General features: G+C 43.3%; 1 protein-coding gene across 4 annotated transcripts; it reads left to right on the plus strand.

Moving 5' to 3' along the window:
- The first annotated feature begins 995 nt into the window (after positions 1-995).
- OSGIN1 (oxidative stress induced growth inhibitor 1) lies at positions 996-14,676 on the plus strand. 4 transcript variants are annotated; one of them, XM_050922718.1, is made up of 7 exons: positions 996-1,127; positions 5,063-5,261; positions 7,204-7,306; positions 10,070-10,206; positions 10,531-10,722; positions 11,072-11,163; positions 11,955-14,676. In XM_050922718.1, exons 3-7 carry the CDS (start codon positions 7,240-7,242, stop codon positions 12,961-12,963), a joined length of 1,497 nt encoding a protein of 498 aa, XP_050778675.1. In that variant the 5' UTR covers positions 996-1,127; positions 5,063-5,261; positions 7,204-7,239; the 3' UTR covers positions 12,964-14,676. The 4 variants fall into 4 exon arrangements, with proteins under 4 accessions (XP_050778675.1, XP_050778674.1, XP_050778677.1 ...); XM_050922717.1 differs by lacking the exon at positions 5,063-5,261 and having other exon boundaries at positions 997-1,127; XM_050922720.1 differs by lacking the exons at positions 996-1,127; positions 5,063-5,261 and adding an exon at positions 2,047-2,335.
- The last annotated feature ends 6,494 nt before the right edge of the window (positions 14,677-21,170 follow it).

Genomic DNA, 21,170 nt, shown 5'->3' on the forward strand with positions numbered 1-21,170 from the left:
CAACCTCCTGCCTCAACCTGCAGCACTCTCCCACACTCCTAATCCCTTGGCCCCAGCCTGGAGCCCCCTCCTGCACCCCAACCCCCTGCCCCAGCTATGAGCCCCCCCAAACCCAGAGCCCCCTCCTGCATCCCAAACCCCTCATTCCTGGCCCCATCCCAGAGCCTACACCCCCAGCCCCTGCCGCAGCCCAGTGAGGGTGGGGGAGAGTGAGTCACCGAGGAAGGGGGAATGTAGTGAGCAGAGCACAGGGCCTGGGGTAGGGGCAGGGCCTTAGGGAAGGGTCAGGGCTAGGGTGTTCGGTTTTCTGTGATTAGACAGTTGGCAACCCTAATTGTAAATGATGGTCTTGAGAGCATTGATCTTCAGCAGATTGCAGAATACATGCATCTGGATGAAAAGCTGGATCCCTGGTTTGCCAGTATTTCACTAGGGGACAGTGGTGTGTATGTAATATGCACTAGCCAGCTTCTTACAATAAAATATGGTTGAAATTCAAAATATCAACCAGAATCAATTCCCGCTCTCCCCCATTTTTCTTGATCAGCTGTAATTACAATACTGCTGACTCTACATAGTCCTAAAAGATCCTTTGGTTTTAATGAAAGCATGCTGTGCTATCCTGCCACCCTTATTAATTGCAATAATTATTGCTGTGTCAGCCAGATGTTTTAGATAAGAATAAAACTCCAAACACCACAACAATAAAACTCAGCTTAATTTACACAAGACTCTTAAGCTAAAGATAAAAAAGAATTAAATCTATTCAGTGTTGGTTTCTTGGTTTCTATGGGAGCAATAGATGCATGGTTCCTTTAAGGCTGTCTTTCACCATATTTATTTCCTTCATGCAATCAACTTAACAACACTAAGTGACTCTGCATAGTTCATTCACAAACAGGGTAAGCTAGGTAGTATTGCTGACTCATGCTTATGAGGGATTTTCTTAGTCCCTCCCTCCCAGGCTTCCACCCCACCCCCTTAAACTAGAACTGGTTGCCTACAATATTAACAGCTGTCTTGGAGCTGGGAGCAATATACGGTCAAGACGCATGGTGTGTTCTGCTTCTCTAGAAATACAGGCACCGACACAGCCTTTTTCCTTCTCATCAGCTTCATTTCCTGAGGTAAGAGGACTGTAGATGAATAAAAGAAGCTTTATTAGCCAGGCATAAGTAGCACATTGCTTTCTAGAATGGCACAATGGAATGCTTTTAGAAAGAAGGTGTCAGCTTAATGAACCACATAACCGGATTATTCCTCATTTGTGTCTATGGAATGCTTTGTATTAGAATCACAAGAATAAGACTGACAAGGAGGGTCAGGTAATATCTTTTGTTGGAACAACTTCTCTTGCTGAGAGACAAGCTTTTGAGCTTGCACAGAGAAGAAACGCGAGCAGAAGGATTCTATTAAAACTTTAGAAGGATGCAGTAAAGTTTAAACTGCACTCGACTGCTGGAAGTTTCAGTGTTTTAAAAAAATGAATGAAATCAAATGACATTACAAATAGCTGCCTGTGAAATTAACAGAGAGAAAAAGAAATCAACAACTGATGGAAACTGCTGTGTTGCTGACAAGCTTGTGCGGCTCCTGTTACACCTGAATCTCACAGAAACACCTGTAGGCTGCTACATTATTTACAGCTGCCCTGCACTTCTTAAAATCTCTCCATGTGTTGCACTAGCCAAATTTTATGGTCCTTACTTAAGTAAGACTCCCGCTGCTAACTCTGGGAGCTTTGCTTGCTCGGGGCAGCAGAACTTGGCTCTCACTACTAAAGTTACTCCAGCGTATTGCTTAACAGATCACTGCTTTCTCTCTCTCCCTTCTTTGGATTTTTAATTCATTTCAGTTGTGCAGCCTGGAAACACTAGGGTTCACATTGGCTTGCTTTACATGAGTGATACCTTTTAAGTCCAATGGGAGTACATGTGTAAGGAGAGCAGGATTTGGCCCTAGATGGATAAGTTACTGCTCCTAGCCAGAACAGTTATGTAATGTTACCTAAGCAGTGAGACACATTGGTGGCAATGAGGAGATGGAGTCTGGCGCACAGTAATAATAGAACAGAAAGCACTTCCAGACGGGCGGGAGGTGGGTTGCAGGGAGAGGAACATTTAGGTCGAATCCTAAATTAGAAGCCAATACTATGAACAGAATCATTGTGCTGGCTGAGTTTGAATACTGGTGTTCTGTTTTACATAAAGGAAAACAACCTAGTTTCTTTTATTTGATCAGCTTCTTCCCCCATTGCACTTGCACAGCAAGTTCAGAATAAACCCTGGGAAAACTCTCACACACCTTATGCACTTGTACAATGCATATAGTGAAGGTGAGTAGGATCTGACCTGCTATCTGGATTTCAATGGAGGGAATGAGAGCGATCCAAAGATTTTTGTCTTTGGCTCTAATGGCATGAGAGAGTTTTTCCTTCTTGTGTCTTCAGCAGTTTCTATTCTATATTTAATGTATTGAGCTATATCCTGCTTTCCATTTATGCAAATAAATGTAACACATTTGCAAAGGTGTAAACTGGTGCAGAACTTGGCCCACTGGTGTTAGCTTTCTTCTTATAGAACAGATAATTACTATAAACCATACAGGTGACAGATCTAAAGCAAGGAGGGAATATTTTTTATTCAGTAGAGCTGTGCTAGGATAACTATTAACAACCACGACGGAAAATAAGTTTGCGTATAACTCTATGCAATAAGGAAATAGTATCCAGAAGTATCAGTCATCAATCTTACCTAGATGCACAGCAATGAAATTGGCATAAGGAGGTAAACTTGGTTTTTATTTGATCTGTTTTAGTGCTAGTTTTATCTAATCTGGGGCTGGATCTAAGACCTCCCCACAGTGTAGCCAGTATTACTACTATTGCCAATAACTCTGGGTATAATTCCCACAAATGTATCCTTTCTCTTTTATATATCACAAGCCATGGAAGGGAGAATTGACTTATCACAGGTAGTCCACAGCTCCTGGGCTTCTGCTGTTACTGTAGAGGTGGATATAGCAGAGCAGAACAGCTAGAGCCCAAGGCAACCTGCTACTGAGGGAGGCAAAACTACACAGCTGGTTCTGGCTCATCCTGCCCCACCTTTGTCCCCTAAAAGAAGCACTTTAGCAGCAGTCTTGGCAGCAGCATGATATTATCTTATGCTGTGCAGCCAGTGGCTGGTTCATGGTCCATTGTCCATCCGCAGAGAGCGTGCAGCCATTTTACCAGCAGTGTTTCTGCAGACTGTTGGAGAAATACACACTGCTGTCTTTTAGGGACTTTGTATTCCTCCTCTTCCCCTGCTTAATCTAAACAAAAGTCATTGTAGTCTGAAGGTGCATGGTTTGCTCTGCTGGGAAACATAACATGGACCTCTCTGTTGTGTGGAACAGCCATGGAGCGAGAGCTACTGCCACTCTTCAGGCAAGCACTAAGCATGTAAGCTGCATTATAACTTTTGCTGCCTGAGAGAATATCCTGCTGTGTAGAAGGGCAGTTCCAGCTCCCTGGTCTCACACAGCCACCCCACCTGCTTAGAGCTGAACTCCTGCAGTTGCATCTGAGGAGGCAGGAGAGAGGTGGCTGCATAGCAGGGAGTTAGCCATGTGTCTGTTTCTGATTAGTTCTGGCACGTGGTTGGAATGCCTTATCCTTCAGCAGCAGGTAACAGTCATTATGAGTAGGAGGGTAACGTCTGCCTATAGTGCAGTGCTTTTTGTCAAGGCTACAACATGAGACACAGCCTAAAAGCTGCATGGACAGACGTGAAAAGAAAGGACTAAGGTGAGCTATCAAGAGAGGAAGTGATTTAGAGGCAGAGTGGGAGGGAAGATGTGTCCAATTAGACAGAAAGTCTCTGTAGTTAGATTTCAAGGAAAGTTTTATTGTTAATTTAGCTTAGAAATTCACCATGCCACAGTCTGTGTTGGTGCTGCTTCTGGGCATACTAGGATCTGAGCAACACCAGTTGTCCAGCAATAGTTAAAGTTATGACAGTGTTTTTGTGTGACCGTGCCCTATTTATAGAGGACTTATTAAAAACAGGCCCTGGGCTGATGAAAGTCTGAGGACTTTACACCTGTTATGTTCCATGGTTTCTATAGTTAGAGCCTCTTGTTTTTTGCAAATGTAAAATAACACAAAACTAAATTGAAAACCTAAGTATGAAAGGAAAAACTTGCCTTGCAGCAGTGGCTACTGTGGTTCCTGTCCTGCAGGGGTGGGTCTGGTTTCCCACTCTGGGCATTGCAACCTGGTGGCATGTTGCACAGCAAGCTGTCCCACCCATAAGTGCTGGAACTGGTGGGGTTAGGGATGCTGCTGCACCCCCTGATTTGAACTAGTAATAGCAACTCTCATACATGGCTTCTGCCTTCTTACCTCCTCCCATCCCCAAACTGTTCCAGCACCACCTGTCCTGTGGGGCTGGGCTCAGTGCCCTGCTTTGGGCATTGTGAGTGGGCACATGAGATCGAACCATTGCTCAGGTTTGGCCTGGCTGCCCCTCCATCATGACAAGGGCTGGCTGGGTCAAACCTGTACAACACTGGGACCCCGTGTGGCAGGTTGCAATGCCCAAAGCAGGAAGCTTGGCCCAGCCATGTGGGATGGGAGCAGCAGGAGCCACCACTGTGGGGTGAATGTGTGGCAGGCTCACTCTGCAATCCCCTCCCCCGCGAGGGGCTCCCACCTCTCCAGGGGAGGACTCAACACTCCCTCTACCCCAAGCAAATACAAAATAAAAAGAACCCCCCCACCCCCCACAAAAGTATAAAAAATACAGAAGAATTTCACACTCTCAAACTGCGCCTTTTCACAAGATCATCTGGTTCAACATCAGATGCTTCATGCTTAACACTTACACACATTTAGTAGGCAGTGATCAAATGTTACTTAATGTCACAATAAATCATCTAGTTTCTTTCACTTGTAGATTAATAACAGTTAAAGGCCAATAGATATCACTAGAGTTTTGATGCAGAAATATAGATACCTATGTGTGCTAATTCCTAGTGACCAAGTAAGCATGGACTCTTTGGTATCATTCATTTCCAGGTGATGGAACGCTGTCAAAAGAAACAGTACAAAGCAAAGGGTAGCCGGGACTTGGTTCCTTCTAGAAGATCCATGATGCTTTTGTTTGCTCAAATGGGAGGTGTTACTGGCTAAAACTGCATGTTTGCCTATTTTTCCCTTGCATGAAAACATTTGCTATCTTGTGAGCGCCACCCACCAGTGTTACCTTCTTCAAAAAGTTAGTGAAATGCCTACTTTTTGCCTTTACCAGTGCCAAAGCTGTCTTGCTTCTTGCCATTGGTTTGTCTACCTATTGCATTTAAAAACTGGTTTTTGACACCCAGAAGTAAGATACTAACTTCCCTTCATCTTTCATGCAATGTGGCTGAAATTCACTTCATGGTGAACATATGCACAAGAGACTATGCACAACTTAAATGGTACATAGGCCTTGCACTTCCTGTCTGCTCAGGGGTGAATATTACCCTTTTGGAATAGTTAGCATCTTCTGTCCCAGAGCTGGCTACATTTCCGAGGCAAATTATTCCAATACACAGTATATGTGAGAATTAGCAACATGAATCGGGATCCTGCCAGAGGAAAGGCAGTAGGTAAAAGACTAATATTACAATTCATTTATGGCAAAGGGATATATTGTATAGTACAGGAATATCAGCTTCTCTAAGACTAAGACTAAATTCAAAAAACTTGATTACTGTACTAGACTTTTTTTTAAACTTCAAGGTAAAATTTGTGTGGCTTCTCAATCAATGTACTGGGAACTTAGATTCTTGCATTAAGTAGTGAAGCAGACTTCAGCTTAAATGAACTGTTGCATAAGTTGGATGACATTTGTGGTGAGAGGATTATGTCAAACATTATGACATGCCAAGCTGGTATGGGGAATGTACAGCACACTTACCAAAGATCTTTTTACACTCAGTGAAGAGATGAGAATTCCCCACTGAGCCAGGTCATTCCATTCAATGGATTCTGATAGGTTTTCATAATTTATGAAGGTGTTAGTTTAATATTTTCATTGTCTAGAGGCTAGCTAGATTTCTATGGAGAACATTTTTCTAGTCCTAGTAACTACAGTGAATTTGTAATCCTTTCTGGTCTCAGTGGATTAGCAGCACTGAAAGTACAGATGACATACAAATTCATTCAAACAACTTTGCAATTATTTATTTACAGTGGGAAAGTCACTGCAGCCTCAAGATAGCAGTGAGTTAGGTGTGGCTAGCTTGCACTTAGTGTACATGCCTAGTCACTGTGCTGCTCAATTAAAATTGACAAGAGTGACAGGACAGGTAAGGGTTTACCAACCAGCCTCACTTCTGTTCTCCTACTCAGTCACTAGGAGATTGGATGATAGGTTTGTTATCCATCACTGGATGGCTTAACAAGCTCTGATTCAGAACTCTGTATGTACATGGGATCTCAGTCTGTTAAGGACCTATGTCAGAATAACAGATGGACATAAATAGTTTCCACTCCATGAATGTGACAGTAACACCTGTCATTGGAAGAGGACAAGGATATTGCTTTTAAAAGAGCTTGTTAATGACGGCACCCAGTGGTTTAGTGCTTCAGCAGTTCAAATTACTCAGAAACCTTTAGCAATGTGATGGGGCATTTTCAAAAATGCCCCAACAGCTTTTAAAGTCTTCAAGCAGAAGTTAAGACTCAGTGCTGCATGATTGTGCAAATTTCTCTAAGAATGTCACAAGAACCTCATTGAAGAAATATTTTGTGTTAGCACGGCAGCTTGGAAAATTACCAAATGGCCCTTGAAGTCACTGTAACAGGAATTTAGCCCATGATGTATAGTGCTGATAGGAGAAGGGAAGGTTTTGCTATGACTCACCTGCAACATTCCCTGTTATTTGGGTCCTTGGCCTGTCTTGAGTAGAGGCTGGCACTTGTCATGTGGACCAAAAATGTCCATGGAGGACTAAGACAAGGACATCTTTTGTTTTATGGCATGATTAGGATTTGACCTTAGGTTTCCAATAAAAAATGTACACCTATACTTTATGGGAGCTGAAATTTAACTCCATTTATGTAAAATGAGGATAATATTTTAGATCAGCTGATACAGAGGGCTATGAAGAGGAGAGAGTATTTGTTATTAAAGATAGTTAATGATTGCTCCTTTTTTGTTGTTGTCATTACAGGTAGATGTCTGGTCCTGAATCCTTTCAGATGTGAAGATGTATCCAGTGTTGAACAAACTCCCGAACAAAAGTGATTCCAAACCACTTCCCATTGTTGTTATAGGTAAATAATATTTTGGCAATGTAATCAGTGTTCTCCAGTGCTGTAGTCTTCCTAAAACAGACTATATTTGACATCCTCATGCATTGTTCCAAAGGTTCTAATTAAATCTAGAAATGTTCTGGGAATTATCTCCCCATAGCTTTCGCTACAGTCATGAAAGGATAGTTTTACGTACGAAAATAAGAATCTAGAAAGTTATAATTCTGTTTTAAAATAACCATAAATTATCTGACCTTTAGGACATTCAGTTGAACCTGTTTTGTCTCATGGGTGTTTCAGGGAGGTTTGAAATTATTGTATTGTGCATTTTACCTGGCAAGGAGTCAACTAGCTTTTAATTTTGTGAAGTTAGTGTTTTTTGAGTGTATGTGTTTAAGGCCTGATCCAAAGCTACTGAAGTCTTTGAGACTCTTTTACATGGAGTTAGATGGGCTTTGGTTCAGGTTTACACAGTGGAAAAATATGTGAAGTAGTTTAATTTTTAAAACGGCTGTTTGTAGGAATGCAAAAGTTATGCTTCTCTTTACAGTTTTAGAAAGCCAGTTATTTGATGTTTGGTGAGTGAATCAGAAACAGGAGCTTCTTGTTTTCAAATGCCCTCTTGAGGTTAGACACGTTCACTCTTCATATCAGTTGTGTCAGTGATGTTATCAGCTATGACGGATCAGAGGCTTCTCTGGCATAAAGGAATCATTCCCTTTTCACTCAAGCTTGTGCTTAGATGCCTTGCTAAATTAAAATATGAGCCCCATTGACTCCCAGGAAAGTCAATGTGCTTAAATGCTTTGCTAGTGCTGGGCTTGTTCCGTGCCCACCGTCTAAACCAGGATGAAATTCATCCCAGTGGAGTGAGCCCATACAAGGTTTATGCACCACAGAAGTGTCACTTGATCCTTTTTATGGTAGTTTTGTGAGGTGGACACTTGTCCTAGAGGGCTGAATCCTGAGAGACATTTTTAGACAGACCATTGAGAAGCTTGTTTTTCTTGGGATGGGATTGGCAAATTCTAAAGGGTCCAATTCCAAAACAAGTTTAACTTAAAGACCACTCTGAGTGTTGCCAGTGCAGAAATTTCCCCGCCTCCCTCCCGCACAGGAGAAAGGAGGCTCTGGTTTTCTGAACAGCTCCCCAGGAACAGTGCCAGCTGGAAATTGCTGGAGAGTACTCCAGGGGTTGGTTATACTGGTTCTGTGACAACTGAGAGCTCCCTCATGCCAGGGCAATCAGCTGATCAGATCCAGCACAAAGGCAGGAGTGTATCTGGCCTACTTTATGGGACTTAAAGATTCATATTTATAATCGCAGCTTTGTCCATAACTCCACCTCATGTAGCCAGATGTTTAAATGCTGCTCAGGAACTCTGACATAACTTGCTCTTCTGCTGTTGGGGTTAAATGCTGCTCAGGAACTCTGACATAACTTGCTCTTCTGCTGTTGGGGTTAAGGATGACTTGTATCCTGGTTCTGTTTCAAGTTAATTATTGGGTTTTTATTTCCATCAGTTTTGCACTTGGCTTTTTCTCTAATCTAAGTGAGAACAGTGTTAGGAATAGAATTGAGAAGTGGCCTTTGCTCCCAGCAGTTCATTGCTCCCAGAGCAGGGATTATGTCAACAGTCTATGAAAGTGTACACAGAACGTTACAAGCTGCTGTGTCACCCTGACTGTTTTTAATAACACTGCATTATGTAATGGTGGTTACTAAAGAGCAACAAAGCTTTAAGCTGTAGAGGCTGATAGCTAGTTACTTAGACACTGTAAAATATTAAACCTATTGGAGAACAGCCATGTGAAAACTTTCCACTCACTACTCCACCGTACGCTGATGTAGAGTGTGTATATTAGCTTCTGAAGCCAGTTGTTGGGTGGTCGGTGGGAAAGTTTTAGCCATCCAGCTATTTGTTCAAAGTGTCATATTTTGAGGGATGGTGGGGGTGGGGGTGGGAGGGCTCTTTGCCCCGGCTCCAGCTCACTGCTTGCTTCCAGTGACTAGAAGGAGAGAAAACAAAGGTGGGAGAGAACTAAACCCATAGGGCTGATTGGAGACCTAGTGTAATCAATATAGCTTCATTTAAATCAATCAGTCAACAGGTTAGAGAGCATCCAAATTTAAGGTGGGAACTTTGGCCAGTTTCTTTGACTTATTCAGAACAGGGTCTTCTGCCAAATCTGTCACCAGTATCCAAGTGATTAGAGAATTGGCCTATGAGGCATTGTGTGCCTACCCCCCTGCTCTGCATATCTTCCGTGTCACATAGTGGTAACTGGGATGAGTCTAGGTCTAAATTCCTTGGCCCTACCAGTTAATCTCCAGCAAATACCCTGAAGTGTGCAGTAAAGATCCTACATCTCTTTCCAGTAACCTACTTGCTTCAGAATGACTATAGACAGTGGAATTGAGCAGTAGACCCCAAGGACTTGAACCTGATGTATGGCAGCACCACTTCAGCTCTCGGAAATTAGCTATGCCATGTGAATGCACATCATAGCAGTGTCTGATTTTCCTTCAAGATTATGAAGTGATGCAAGTTGCATTTAGGCAGGAAAGAATGAAGCCTTAACTCTTCTGGGGTTTGAGTCCAAACCCCCCTTCCTTCCATACACAAATCACTCTGACGCAGGTCAGCAAGAATTTAGGATGCAGGTTCTCCCTGAGTCAAAGTCTATCCACTGGACCGTACAGCATATCTGATGAGATGCTTTACAAAGGACTAGTGTTCCAACCACAGTGATGCAATATTATTTTAATTGTCTTTTTTTCAGGGAATGGTCCTTCAGGAATTTGCCTTTCCTACCTGCTGTCTGGTTATATCCCTTACATCAAAAGAGGCTCTGCTCATCCTCATCCTATTCTACAGAAGAAACTAGAGGAAACGCCAGAAGTCCCCATTATAGACCAGGTTTGTATCAATGAATTTGCCTTTTAACAGGAAGAAGTAGATGGAACGCATCACCACCATCATATGCCCAGAGCATGCTGGCAACAGAAGCCTTGCACCTGGTTGACTTGTTTCCCAAATCATCACAGTAGATAGGGCCAGCACAAGAGCTATGCACTGCTCAAATCCTCCAGACAGGGCTTATGTGACACATAGGCCTTGTTCTTACTAAGTGAAGTTCAGATCTTCTTAGCGCCTAGTGATATTACATTACTGTTGCATTTTGAAGTGATCTCATGTGCTATGTATAAGATGCAGGCTCTAAGTATCTGCCCTGTCTTTTAGGATCTGGAGTACCTGTCTGAAGGTTTGGAGGGACGATCCCAGAGCCCCGTGGCTCTTCTTTTTGATACTCTGCTTCGTCCAGATACAGACTTTGGTGGAACTGCAGAATCTGTCCTCACTTGGTGGCATGAGACCAACAGAGCCATTCCCCATCTGATCCTTGGCAGAAACCCTCCTGGGGGTGCCTGGCATGTATGTAGACATGAATGCTTAGGCTTATGAAATGTGTATTACAGAATAGTCAGTATCATGATTAAAGATGTAAAGGGCTGAACAAGCTAATCAGCCAGACAAGCAGGATCCAGCAGAGCTCTGCTTTTACACCCATCAAAAAGTGAGCTAGTTTGAATATGCAGGAGAGATTTGCCCTCCCAGCCCACTACTGCCGTTTGTTCCATACAAACATCTGGATCCACTGAGGTCCCTTGGCTACACTAAAGTGTGATTTACTGGAACTTAACAGAACAGTGTTCCTGTTCCATTAGTGCTTAATTCCTTTCATTTTTCGGTTGCTTAACTCCTTCGCTGTTTGTTCTTTCAGTTAATTGAGGGATCTATGATCACTCTGAGCCAAGGAGAATGGATGGGGCTTCCAGACCTTCAGTTCAAAGACTGGATGAGGAAAAAGAGAAGGTGAGGAGACTGAGGTGACATTACTTTTCCCAAAAATCCTTTGGCTATTTGGAAATACCCGGCATGAAGTCCAGCTGGCTACCTATTATGGCCAGTTTCAGTGAATGGAAGAAATCTCCTCCCCCCCTGCCCCCAAACATCTATTTGGTACTCACTCTGAATTTACAGCACCAGCACTAATTGCATGGACCACAGAGAAGTTAGTTCTGAATGTGCACTGGGGTAACAGAATGTGGCCAGCAGTTACATTTAAAAAATTAAATTAATATGTGTGGAAACCATAATGTTTGGATGGTGTAGCCCATTTATATATTTGTATTGTTCCATGTTTACAAGTATTCTAATCAGAGATACAGTGAGGACAGAGTATACAGTGTAATCATTCAGATGGTAGATTGCAAATACTGAGGCTACTTTTGCTTTTGCTAGGTCTATAGCATTTATGTTCTAAGTCTAGAAAAGCCCACCAGAAAAAAATAAAATGGAAGTGATAGGAAGGGTAGTAAAGGATAAATATGTTGCTAAAGTTTTTGTAGGGTTTTCATACCAGACAATATTGCCTCTTCCATTTTTTTCCTGATAGTCAGTGAGCCTGACTGTTCAGACTTGTGTATTAGGAGTGATTCCACTGAAATCAATTGAATTACTCTGTTGTAAAACTAGGGAGAAGAGAATGCAGGCCCAGTTTCTCCATTAGTGCCAGGGTAGATAGTCCTTCAATACATGCAGCAAAGGAGGGAGAAGCCTCTGAATTTCACTGTTCAACCATCATTTATAATATCCTGTTACAGGGGCCTCAGGAATAACAGAGCCACAGCAGAAGACATTGCTCAATATTACCAACATTATGTGGCAAAGAAAGGGCTGCAGCAGAATTTTATCTGTGGGACTGTTGTGACATCTGTGAGGAAAGTGAGCCCAGATGTAAACTTCAGCTATGCACAGCAGGATCCTGAGAGGAACAGTCACTCCTTCTGGGATTTCCCTGAGAAAGATGACCAGATTGCTAGTGGGAATCTCTTCCAGGTGGATGGATTCATAAAAAACACTAATGGTTGTCAGCAACCCTTCTCCATCTATGCAGAGAATGTGGTTTTAGCCACAGGAACATATGACAGTCCATCCAAGCTTGGAGTTAATGGAGAGGACCTTCCTTTTGTCCATCACAAACTCTCTGCCCTTGAAGAAGCAGTGAAGAACAAGAGGGTTGGCATGACATCAGATCCAGTCTTGATTGTAGGTGCCGGGCTGACAGCTGCTGATGCAATTCTCTTTGCTCACCATTGCAACATCCCAGTGATCCATGCCTTTCGCAGAAGGGTCAACGATCCAGGCCTCATCTTCAATCAGCTCCCCAAAATGATGTATCCGGAGTACCACAAAGTCCACCAGATGATGAAAGAACAGTCAGTTGCATGTCCTGGGCCATATGAATGTTACGTCAGCCTTCCTGAACATCATGTCCTGTCCTTTACAGAGGACAAGAAGTGTATCTTCCAGGATAAGAGTGGTCACCAGAAAGTCTTTAACATTTCTATGGCTTTTGTTCTCATTGGCTCAAACCCCAACCTCTCCTTCTTACCAAATAATGGCATTGACTTGGCAATTGACAATGAGCAGCCAGTCAACTCCAAGAGGAACCCCATCAACGTTGACCCATTTACCTACGAATGTGTTCAGGAGAAAGGGCTTTATGCTGTGGGACCATTAGCTGGGGACAACTTTGTGCGTTTTGTGCAGGGAGGGGCTCTGGCTGTTGCCAGCTCTTTGTTAAAGAAAGCAAACAAAAATCCTCCTTAACAAGCAAAAACTGCCCTAAGCCAAAAGGGTTCAAACAGGTGATTCCTATTTTCTTTGAGAAATAAAGCATTTAACATGTACACTTTCCTCTGCGGTGCTCTCCAGGACAGTGCCGAGTCACTAAACTCTCAGTGGGCTCATTTGGGAAAGATAAGTCAGCAAGTACATGGTTTGGGATTTAGATCTCCGTGTTGCCAACATTTCTACTTTGTTAAAAGGTTGAATTTAAGTGCAACCAAGGGAAGCAGCCCCATCCTGGTGGAGCTTTGCACTAAGGGAATTGGGAACTTGCACCCTAGTTTGGAATGGTTGGGGGCAAAGTAGCAATCGCTTCACTATATAAATGCCTTGCCGCTGGTTTAAAAGAGTTTTCATCCTTTAACTGTTTTCCTGGTAGCCATATTGGCAAGCCGTGTGTTTAGGTAGTCTTTTTTGAATGTTACTGGACAAATACTGGTAACACTACACAACACAAAGTTGTTGCTGTTTCATGTGTTATGTGGCACAGCTCTGTGGTGGTCTTGCTATGTGAAAGTCCATTGAAAGCTGTGCTGCAAGCGTTCTGTGGACTTAAACCAAAGTTCTGCAATTAGAAATTGTCCTAAAAGCATTGCCTAGAGGGCCGCTGTAACAGTTATCTCCTCCTGCAACGAGCACCACCACCATGTTCTGTATGTCATATCCTTGGATACAGCACACTTGTGTATCTGTCTTAGGAAGACTCCTTTTCAAATAATGGTACAAACTTACTCATGTTGAGTGCACAATCTTTAAAGAGCTAGAAGGCAGAAGGATAAAGACTGTAACCATGTTGCATTCTTAGAGACCTCTTCATACGTTAGTTTTGGCATCCCTAAAGAGGCATTATCATTGGTTTGTGAGAACTGATTAATACTTTGCCCATGTATGATCCTGTGAATTCATCCTACTCAATGGAATTGACTGTTTTACCATGAAGCTTTACATTACATATTGTAGTACGAATTCCCAGTAGAGGATGATATTTCAGAAAACTTGTTCTGTAAATCAGAACTGGCATTCCACAAATTGTTCTTGAAAGAGAAGAATTGCACAATTGCTTTTAATTATTAAATTGCTTTATTTGATTTAGTTTTTTTTAATTTGAATTTTTCATAATGTAGAAGAGAGCCTAGATTAATACAGGAAGAACATGTTCACTCTAGATTTCTGGATAACTGTGTAACAAGATCTACCTGCATTTGAACAATGGCCCTGATCCTGCAAGGCCCCTATATATGGATTTCAATGGGAGTTCCACATGCAGAGAGATTATAGGGTCAGGGCCAATTGTGTTCTCCATATAAGGCCTGACTCGGCTCTGCTTAGTGGGGCAAAACTTCTGGTGACACGGCAAGATGTGCAGAATGAGTCCCAAAGAGGCCACTTTACTGTATATGAAAGTTGATGTGCGTAATCCTTTCACATAGCTGCTTATCTGGAATAGTCTGCTGCTTCACTAAGTGCACACAATGCCAGCAAGTCTCTCAGAAAAGTTACGCACACAGAGAAAGTGTTTGTTTGTAACTGCCTGGTCCCAGAAGTTTTTAAGCAAGGCCAGTTTAGGGAGAACACACATTGCTGCTGTCTCTTAGCAGTGTTGTACAGCACTCTGGAAACCATTTTTTGTTTTTTCTAAGTTAGCTGTGTTAATTCTGTAGTGTAACATGTTTAAATAAAATAATTTCAAACTTACTCAAGTGAGCTCACTTATTTGAGCTGTAGCTGAGTCAATGACCCAGCGGGCATGACACATACGTCAGGAGTTATGCGAACCATTCCTCACAAGGATTACTGCTAGGGTCCAGGAACTTACTAAAGATTTACAAACTACAAATTATCAAAAGGGAAGCACTGCTCTTGGTGGTTTGACTTCGAGTCTCCCTTAGTCAAATGAGATGAAAAGCAACAAATGGAGAAGGTATTGATAATTTTCATGAAGTTATAAAGCACCCTGAAAAGAAAGCAATCTTGCCCCTGTCTTTTCCCCCGCCCCTGCATAGGTCCTGTGCTCAGCTCAGTAAGTCAGCTGTGTACAAAGGAGTTTTGCAGGAGTCTAGCAGACAGGGAATCCCTTGCCAGCTTGGAGAGCTGCTCAGTGACCACTATTAGTCCTATCTTGGCTTTGCCAGGGCATGTATTGATTCACTGGTCTTGTCTCACTCTACCCAGTTTGCACTACAGCAGACCTCTGTGGCTGGGGTGAAGGGAGTCCCCACAGAGCACAGCATGTGGGCTTCACACACCTTGCTCCCAACTACGCACAGATGACCTGCACTTTTGCTGCTACTTTCAGGGCCTTCTACAAATCAATTTCCTCAAATGGATGGTGGGTGGTGTGGTGAGGGTGTGTGTGTGTGTGTGTGTGTCTGTCTGTCTGTCTGTCTCGTTCTCCACTTCACTGAAGTCTATGGAAATGGACAGGGGTGCTGGAACAGTTTGTGTAGTAGGGGTGCCAAGAGAACATAAGCATGGTTATACGGGGTCAGACCAAAGGTCCGTCCAGCCCAGTATCCTGTCTGTCAACAGTGGGCAATGCCAGGTGCCCCAGAGGGAGTGAACCTAACAGGTAATGATCAAATGATCTCTCTCCTGCCATCCATCTCCAACCTCTGACAAACAGAGGCTAGGGACACCATTCCTTACCCATTCTGGCTAATAGCTATTAAATGATTTAACCTCCAGGAATGTATCTAGTTCTCTTTTAAACCCTGTTATAACCCTAGCCTTCACAACCTCCTCAGGCAAGGAGTTCCACAGGTTGACTGTGCCATTTGAACCAAACTGTAAACCCTTATAGGATGAAAACCACTTCAAGCCAGGGGGTGCAACAGCACCCCTAGATCTAGCACCTATGGAAATAGGATGCACAGAAACTCAGACAATCAGGGGTTAACAGTATACACCTATCTTCCACAAAGCTATAGTATGAGTAAACAACACTATATCCCAATTAATATGTATGGGGCAGAAGGCTCAGGGGTTCTGATGCATCACAGGGCCCAATCCCCACTGGTCCCCAGGGATCTGTGGCGGGCCAAGGCCATCTGTGTATGGCCCCCTAGAGACCCTGAGAGCATAGCTCTGATAAGATTAGTTGCACAGCATATTCCCTACCCCCTACTATGGTTTCTTCTGGGATCCTCCTTAAAAGCTATTCTCACCATGCAGGGTACTCTGGGGGGTAGTAATACAGCGCTAGTCTATGCTTCCTTTTCTGGGCAGTTTCTGTGGGTCTTGGCCAAGGAAGTGATCTGTATCTCTTCTGCCCAGCCACTGCTCCTCCATCCCTTGCTCGTCACCCTGCACAGATCAGTAGAGAGGCCTCTGCAGTGTCTGGACAACAGAGGCCAGAGCCACAGAGCACCGCTGTGCTGTGGGGAAGGTCTGTGCACACTCCCATGCTGGCTTCTGGAGCCTTTGGGATAATTTGATTGTCCTGTCATTGGTTCCTGGCTTCACTTGAATTTCATTGTCTGCACAGAGGTCACAGTGCTGTAAGTTTCCAGTGTCACACTGTATCTGTAGTCCAGTTGACCGTGTATCTAGATAAAAAAAGATCAAGACACTTGGCAGAATGCACCTTTCTTAAAATAGATGTTTTGGCCAAGCCTGGCATTCCTGCATCAGTAGGAAACAGAGCAGCGTCCAAGAACCAGTGGGCCATCTAAAAAAATTGGACTCCATGGGCAAGGAGGCTGGGAATAATAAGTATTTATAGGAGTGACACTAGCTGAAACACTGCAGCTATTCATGTAATTAAATCCAAGCTCATGGAGTAGTGCTCATACAGTACATTCCAGCCACAGAGGCCATGTCACTAGGATCTAGTTTAGCATCTATATGTCAGCTTCTCAGGATCAGGGTAAAAGCCACCCCTTTCCAAGTGAGGGGGCTGGTTTAAAAAATATTAGCTGGCATGCTTTTCCCAGTGGGAATCAGTGTATTACGTGCTGTGGGGGTGGAGGATGAGAAAGGGAAGGAGGTTAAGCAACAGGTGCTTAGGAAATTTCCTGTGTCCTACCCTGTTACGATACCGAGGAAATAGTCCCCGATACAAGATAATTTACTGGCCCGTAAGCAACAAATTCCCAAGGGCAGGAGTAACATTGTGTAAATCAAAGACATTTCTCTCCCATTTCTTTCTATGCAACAAAGAAGACCATTGTAAAATACGCTTTTACATTAGTCATTCGAGTCAGTGGACACGCACCATTGCTGTGTGAGGGTGGTAGTTACCTTTTGTAACTCTGACCTGTGTCATGTGACCGGTGCCAGGAAACAAAGCTTAGTCTTTTAGCAGTAGAGAAACATTGTTTCATCAGAGTTTGCGATTTGGCAAAATCAGAATGTTTTGCAGACAGTCCAAGGGTTTCTTGCCAGTTTGCCTGCCCAGCTCCACGACAGTCAACCTGCTAACCAAGGGAGCCCAGGGGTTCCGGAGTCCATGACCCTGTAGTTCCATTCCTTGCTGGAGGATTTGGAAGTTTGTGGGGTTTGCTCCTAATCAGAACAAAACAAAATGTCAAAGTATTCTCCACCACAAAACCTCTCTAGTAAGTACTGTACAGAAGCCTCAAGTCCAAAATTAAACTACACGAGGGGGTTCTCCAGCTACCTGACTCTGCAGACCATTTTGCAAGAGATGTTGTTAAGTGTCCATTTCCCTTCCAACACTCAAAACTTGGGTCTCGCCCTTCATTATGCTCTGCAATACCAGGGGCTCCTGCAGGCCTGTCCAACAACTACCAAATTACAGAGGAGTGGCGTTCAGTAAGTTTCTCACATTCATTATCTTGATTTAAAGAAAGAGTTGCCTATGGAAGATCCCAGATGCCCTAACACCTTGATACAATAAAATCCCAGCAACCTTAAAATGATCCTTTTAACAGGAACTGAGTCAGCCCTCTCCAAAAACTCTGACTCACGCAGTGTGCCTGGAACTGCATCTCATGCTGGTTATTTTGGACCAAGATCTCCTTATCCTTATTCCTTATCCTCTAGCTCTCTTTAGAGCCAGAGTGGCCATTTCAATTACCCTAACAAAGTAAGATACAAAAAAAGGGCAAAATCTCTCTTACTTTTCTCTGACTCTTAGCCTTAAAAGGTTATTCTACACATTTTTAGCTTAAAAGTGTCAAGAATGCCACATCGGGTCCTTACTTTGATGGAGGACCTACTAGGTGTTCCAGCATATTTATTGTGGGTGTTCACTCCTTGAGGAGTGTCATCTTTAACAAAAGACATCCTATTTTTAAAGTTTTCCTTAGCTTTCTGAGCTTAAATAGGTGTTTGAAAAACAGTTTTGAAACTGGCTGACTAAGAATACCTCCCCCTGCTCAATGGCTTAACATTCACTCTCTTGGCTCTTGTCCCGTCTACCCTGAGATACGTTATGGTATCTGCAGAACTAATACAATCGCGGTGACCAGTATTTCCATAGTCTTTAAAAGCAGGCACCCTCTCTCATTTAAAGTGGCTCTAGAACATCAACCTGCTTGTTACTGGAGGAAATATTACTTACTTCGACCCAACCACAGAAACACTTCTATATGTTATTTTTTAACTGGAGCCAGATACGATAGGAGACTTCAATTTAAGCTATATGGCCATCGATGCAGAAGGTGACCCATAGCATAGCATACATGCAGGGCATGCTAGCATCCTGATATAAGCGACCCTCAACTGGATTATATAAAAGGCTCTCAAAAGGGAAGGTTAGCAGGAGGACATGATGAGAGTGGGTCACTCACCACAATACAAGAAATAAGAGCTTTCTAGGAGGTAAGCTGCCTCCCTGGTTTGTTCTGAATGCACGTCTGTGTGGTTCCATTCATTTCAGGGAATTGTTGTTGTTCTGATTTACAGACACTCCACAATGAGTTGCAAAGGATTCATAACATTAAATGGCCTCAGCAGCACAGTGCACATGCAAAGGGAGCGTGGACAATGCTCTGCAATCAACAGCGGCCTGTCAGCCATGAAGTTATACATCACCACAAGATGAAGGTACCAGTTATTTAAAATGTTTACCCAGGTAGGTGAATTGCTACATCTTGTCCAGCTGGAAATGTATTGTCAATAAAAAATAAAAAGAGGATAGAGTTACTAAGCAGTAACTGCCTCTACATAAGTAGATCAACTGATACTGTATGGAAGCTAGCATGCTTCTATTAGATCAGTTGTGTGACTATGAATCCTTAGATCAATTTAAAAATAATCCCACTTAATGTACAGCACAGACTTGATTCCCACGTCGTTGGAGCACTCACTGTAATTCAGTTTACTTCAGTGGAGCTACACAGATGTAAAGATCAGGGTAACACCACTAAAGTTTGAAGTGGTCCACTGATTTGGCACCAGTGTGACAGAGCAGAGAACAAGTCCCATACCTATTTCATTAGAGGAACGCTGCCCAGGTGAGAGTGAGTGGGACTCAACAGGACATGGCAGTGCTTTGCGCCGTTCTGGTGACAAGTCTGCTGTAAACCTGGCTTCAGGCAATTAAGCCAGGTTTATGGCTGTTTTACATCACCTGGGCAATGCAAAGCGCCCAGAGACTACCAGTAAGTGTAGCCCCTTTTAAGACACAGAGCTTTCTCTGTGTGACCTGTTACCCTAGCAAACACTTCCTGCAACGGGCAATATCATGAGTCTTTTCCTCATAGTTATTCTGGGCCCTGGAAGGAGACAATTTACTTGAGAGTCCAACTCCATCGTCCCTTGGGCATGAGGAAATCCCCGTTTTGCTCCCAAAGGGATGCATGCTGTTTTTTCAGGGTGTCTTGGTTCGAAGCAGGAAAAGTATTTTTTTTACTAGTGCTAGAGCCCTCAGGGAAGCGGATTCATTAGCAGCTCAGGTGGTAATTTACCAGATGCTTGTTTTACTTACATCATCGTAAATCTGGACTCATTTCATTAGAGTCAATGAAAATAATTCAGATTTATACAGGGGCTAGTTCATAACCTGATCCTTGGAACCTTGCTCAATAAAGTGCAGGGTGAACATGAGCTGGGCCTAGAAAAGACTGTTCCAAAAAACCTCACTGAAAGGGGCTACAGAAGTGCAAAATGTTACATTGTAAATGTGAGGCTTGTGCCCTTAAAATGGATGCATTTGCAAATTTCTGTCATAATTAAGGAGGCCCACTGAACATTTTACCTTGAAGGATGTATGTGTAGCCAATGAGCAAACACAGGGACTGCAATATTAAATAATCCCTTTAATGGGAATAAACGAAAAATGAAATTGAAAATTAGCAAGCTTAGGAGAATTGTTCTCTCACATGAGGCTATGGAACAGTTAAAGTTTCAGCAAGATCATTTGCAATGTCTTGGCATTATCACACTAGTTGTTCTTTATTACCGTAATTCTAAATCAAATGGAAGTCTCAAAGGAACAGATATTTTTCAGAGTTGATAATGTGCCCACATGTCTTTCAGCTAGGAAAGCTATTGACAGTTTATAAACAACTCCTTAATGTTGCCATTGGGTAACAGAAATCCCTAATCAGCCATTGTGCATATTAGTTTAAGCTCAACCAAAAAAAATTAAATGAAAGTCCAAGTCCTAATACCCACGCTATGCATCTAAGACAAAGGCAACCATCAATACATCCTTTCCAACAGCAGAGCACAGAATAATTTCCAAAGTTTATGGAACATATAAGCAGGAGGTTCAGTTCAGAGAGAAAATTCTGGAGTCTTATTTTTAACTCTGGATTAAATTTGCTTTGCTGTTACATGAGTACAGCTCCCACTGATTTCAGTGGGCAAGCACAGGATTAAGGCCTAAGTCCTGCACCCACTGATGTCAGCAGGAGTGTTACTGTTAATGTCAGTGGATGCAGAATCAAGCCTTACAAGAGACAGAAATTTGGCCCCTGGCCCTGTCAGTGCCTCTCCGCTGAAATGAAGGACTCTGATGTACTACACCAGAGGTGGGCAAATTACAGCCCAGGGGCCACATCTGGCTCTCCAGATGTTTTAATCTGGCCCCCAAGTTCCCACCAGGGAATGGGGTCCTAGGCTTGGCCTGCTCCAGCGGCCCAGCTGGAGAGTGGGGTCAGGGGCTTGCCCCACTCTGGGTGACTCCCGGAAGCAACGGCATGTCCCTCCTCTGGCTCCTACATGTAGGGGCAGCCAGGGGGCACCGCACACTGTCCCCGCAGCTCCCATTCGCTGGGAAC

The sequence above is a fragment of the Gopherus flavomarginatus genome, chromosome 14, assembly GCF_025201925.1.
Source record: "Gopherus flavomarginatus isolate rGopFla2 chromosome 14, rGopFla2.mat.asm, whole genome shotgun sequence".
NCBI lineage: Eukaryota > Metazoa > Chordata > Testudines > Testudinidae > Gopherus > Gopherus flavomarginatus.

Excerpts from the sequence above, each read along its gene's own strand:
- OSGIN1 (XM_050922718.1), top strand. The coding sequence starts at position 7,240 with ATGTATCCAGTGTTGAACAAACTCCCGAACAAAAGTGATTCCAAACCA. Across the intron at positions 10,207-10,530 it reads AAGTCCCCATTATAGACCAG|GATCTGGAGTACCTGTCTGA; the intron begins GTTTGTATCAAT and ends CCTGTCTTTTAG. Across the intron at positions 11,164-11,954 it reads TGGATGAGGAAAAAGAGAAG|GGGCCTCAGGAATAACAGAG; the intron begins GTGAGGAGACTG and ends ATCCTGTTACAG.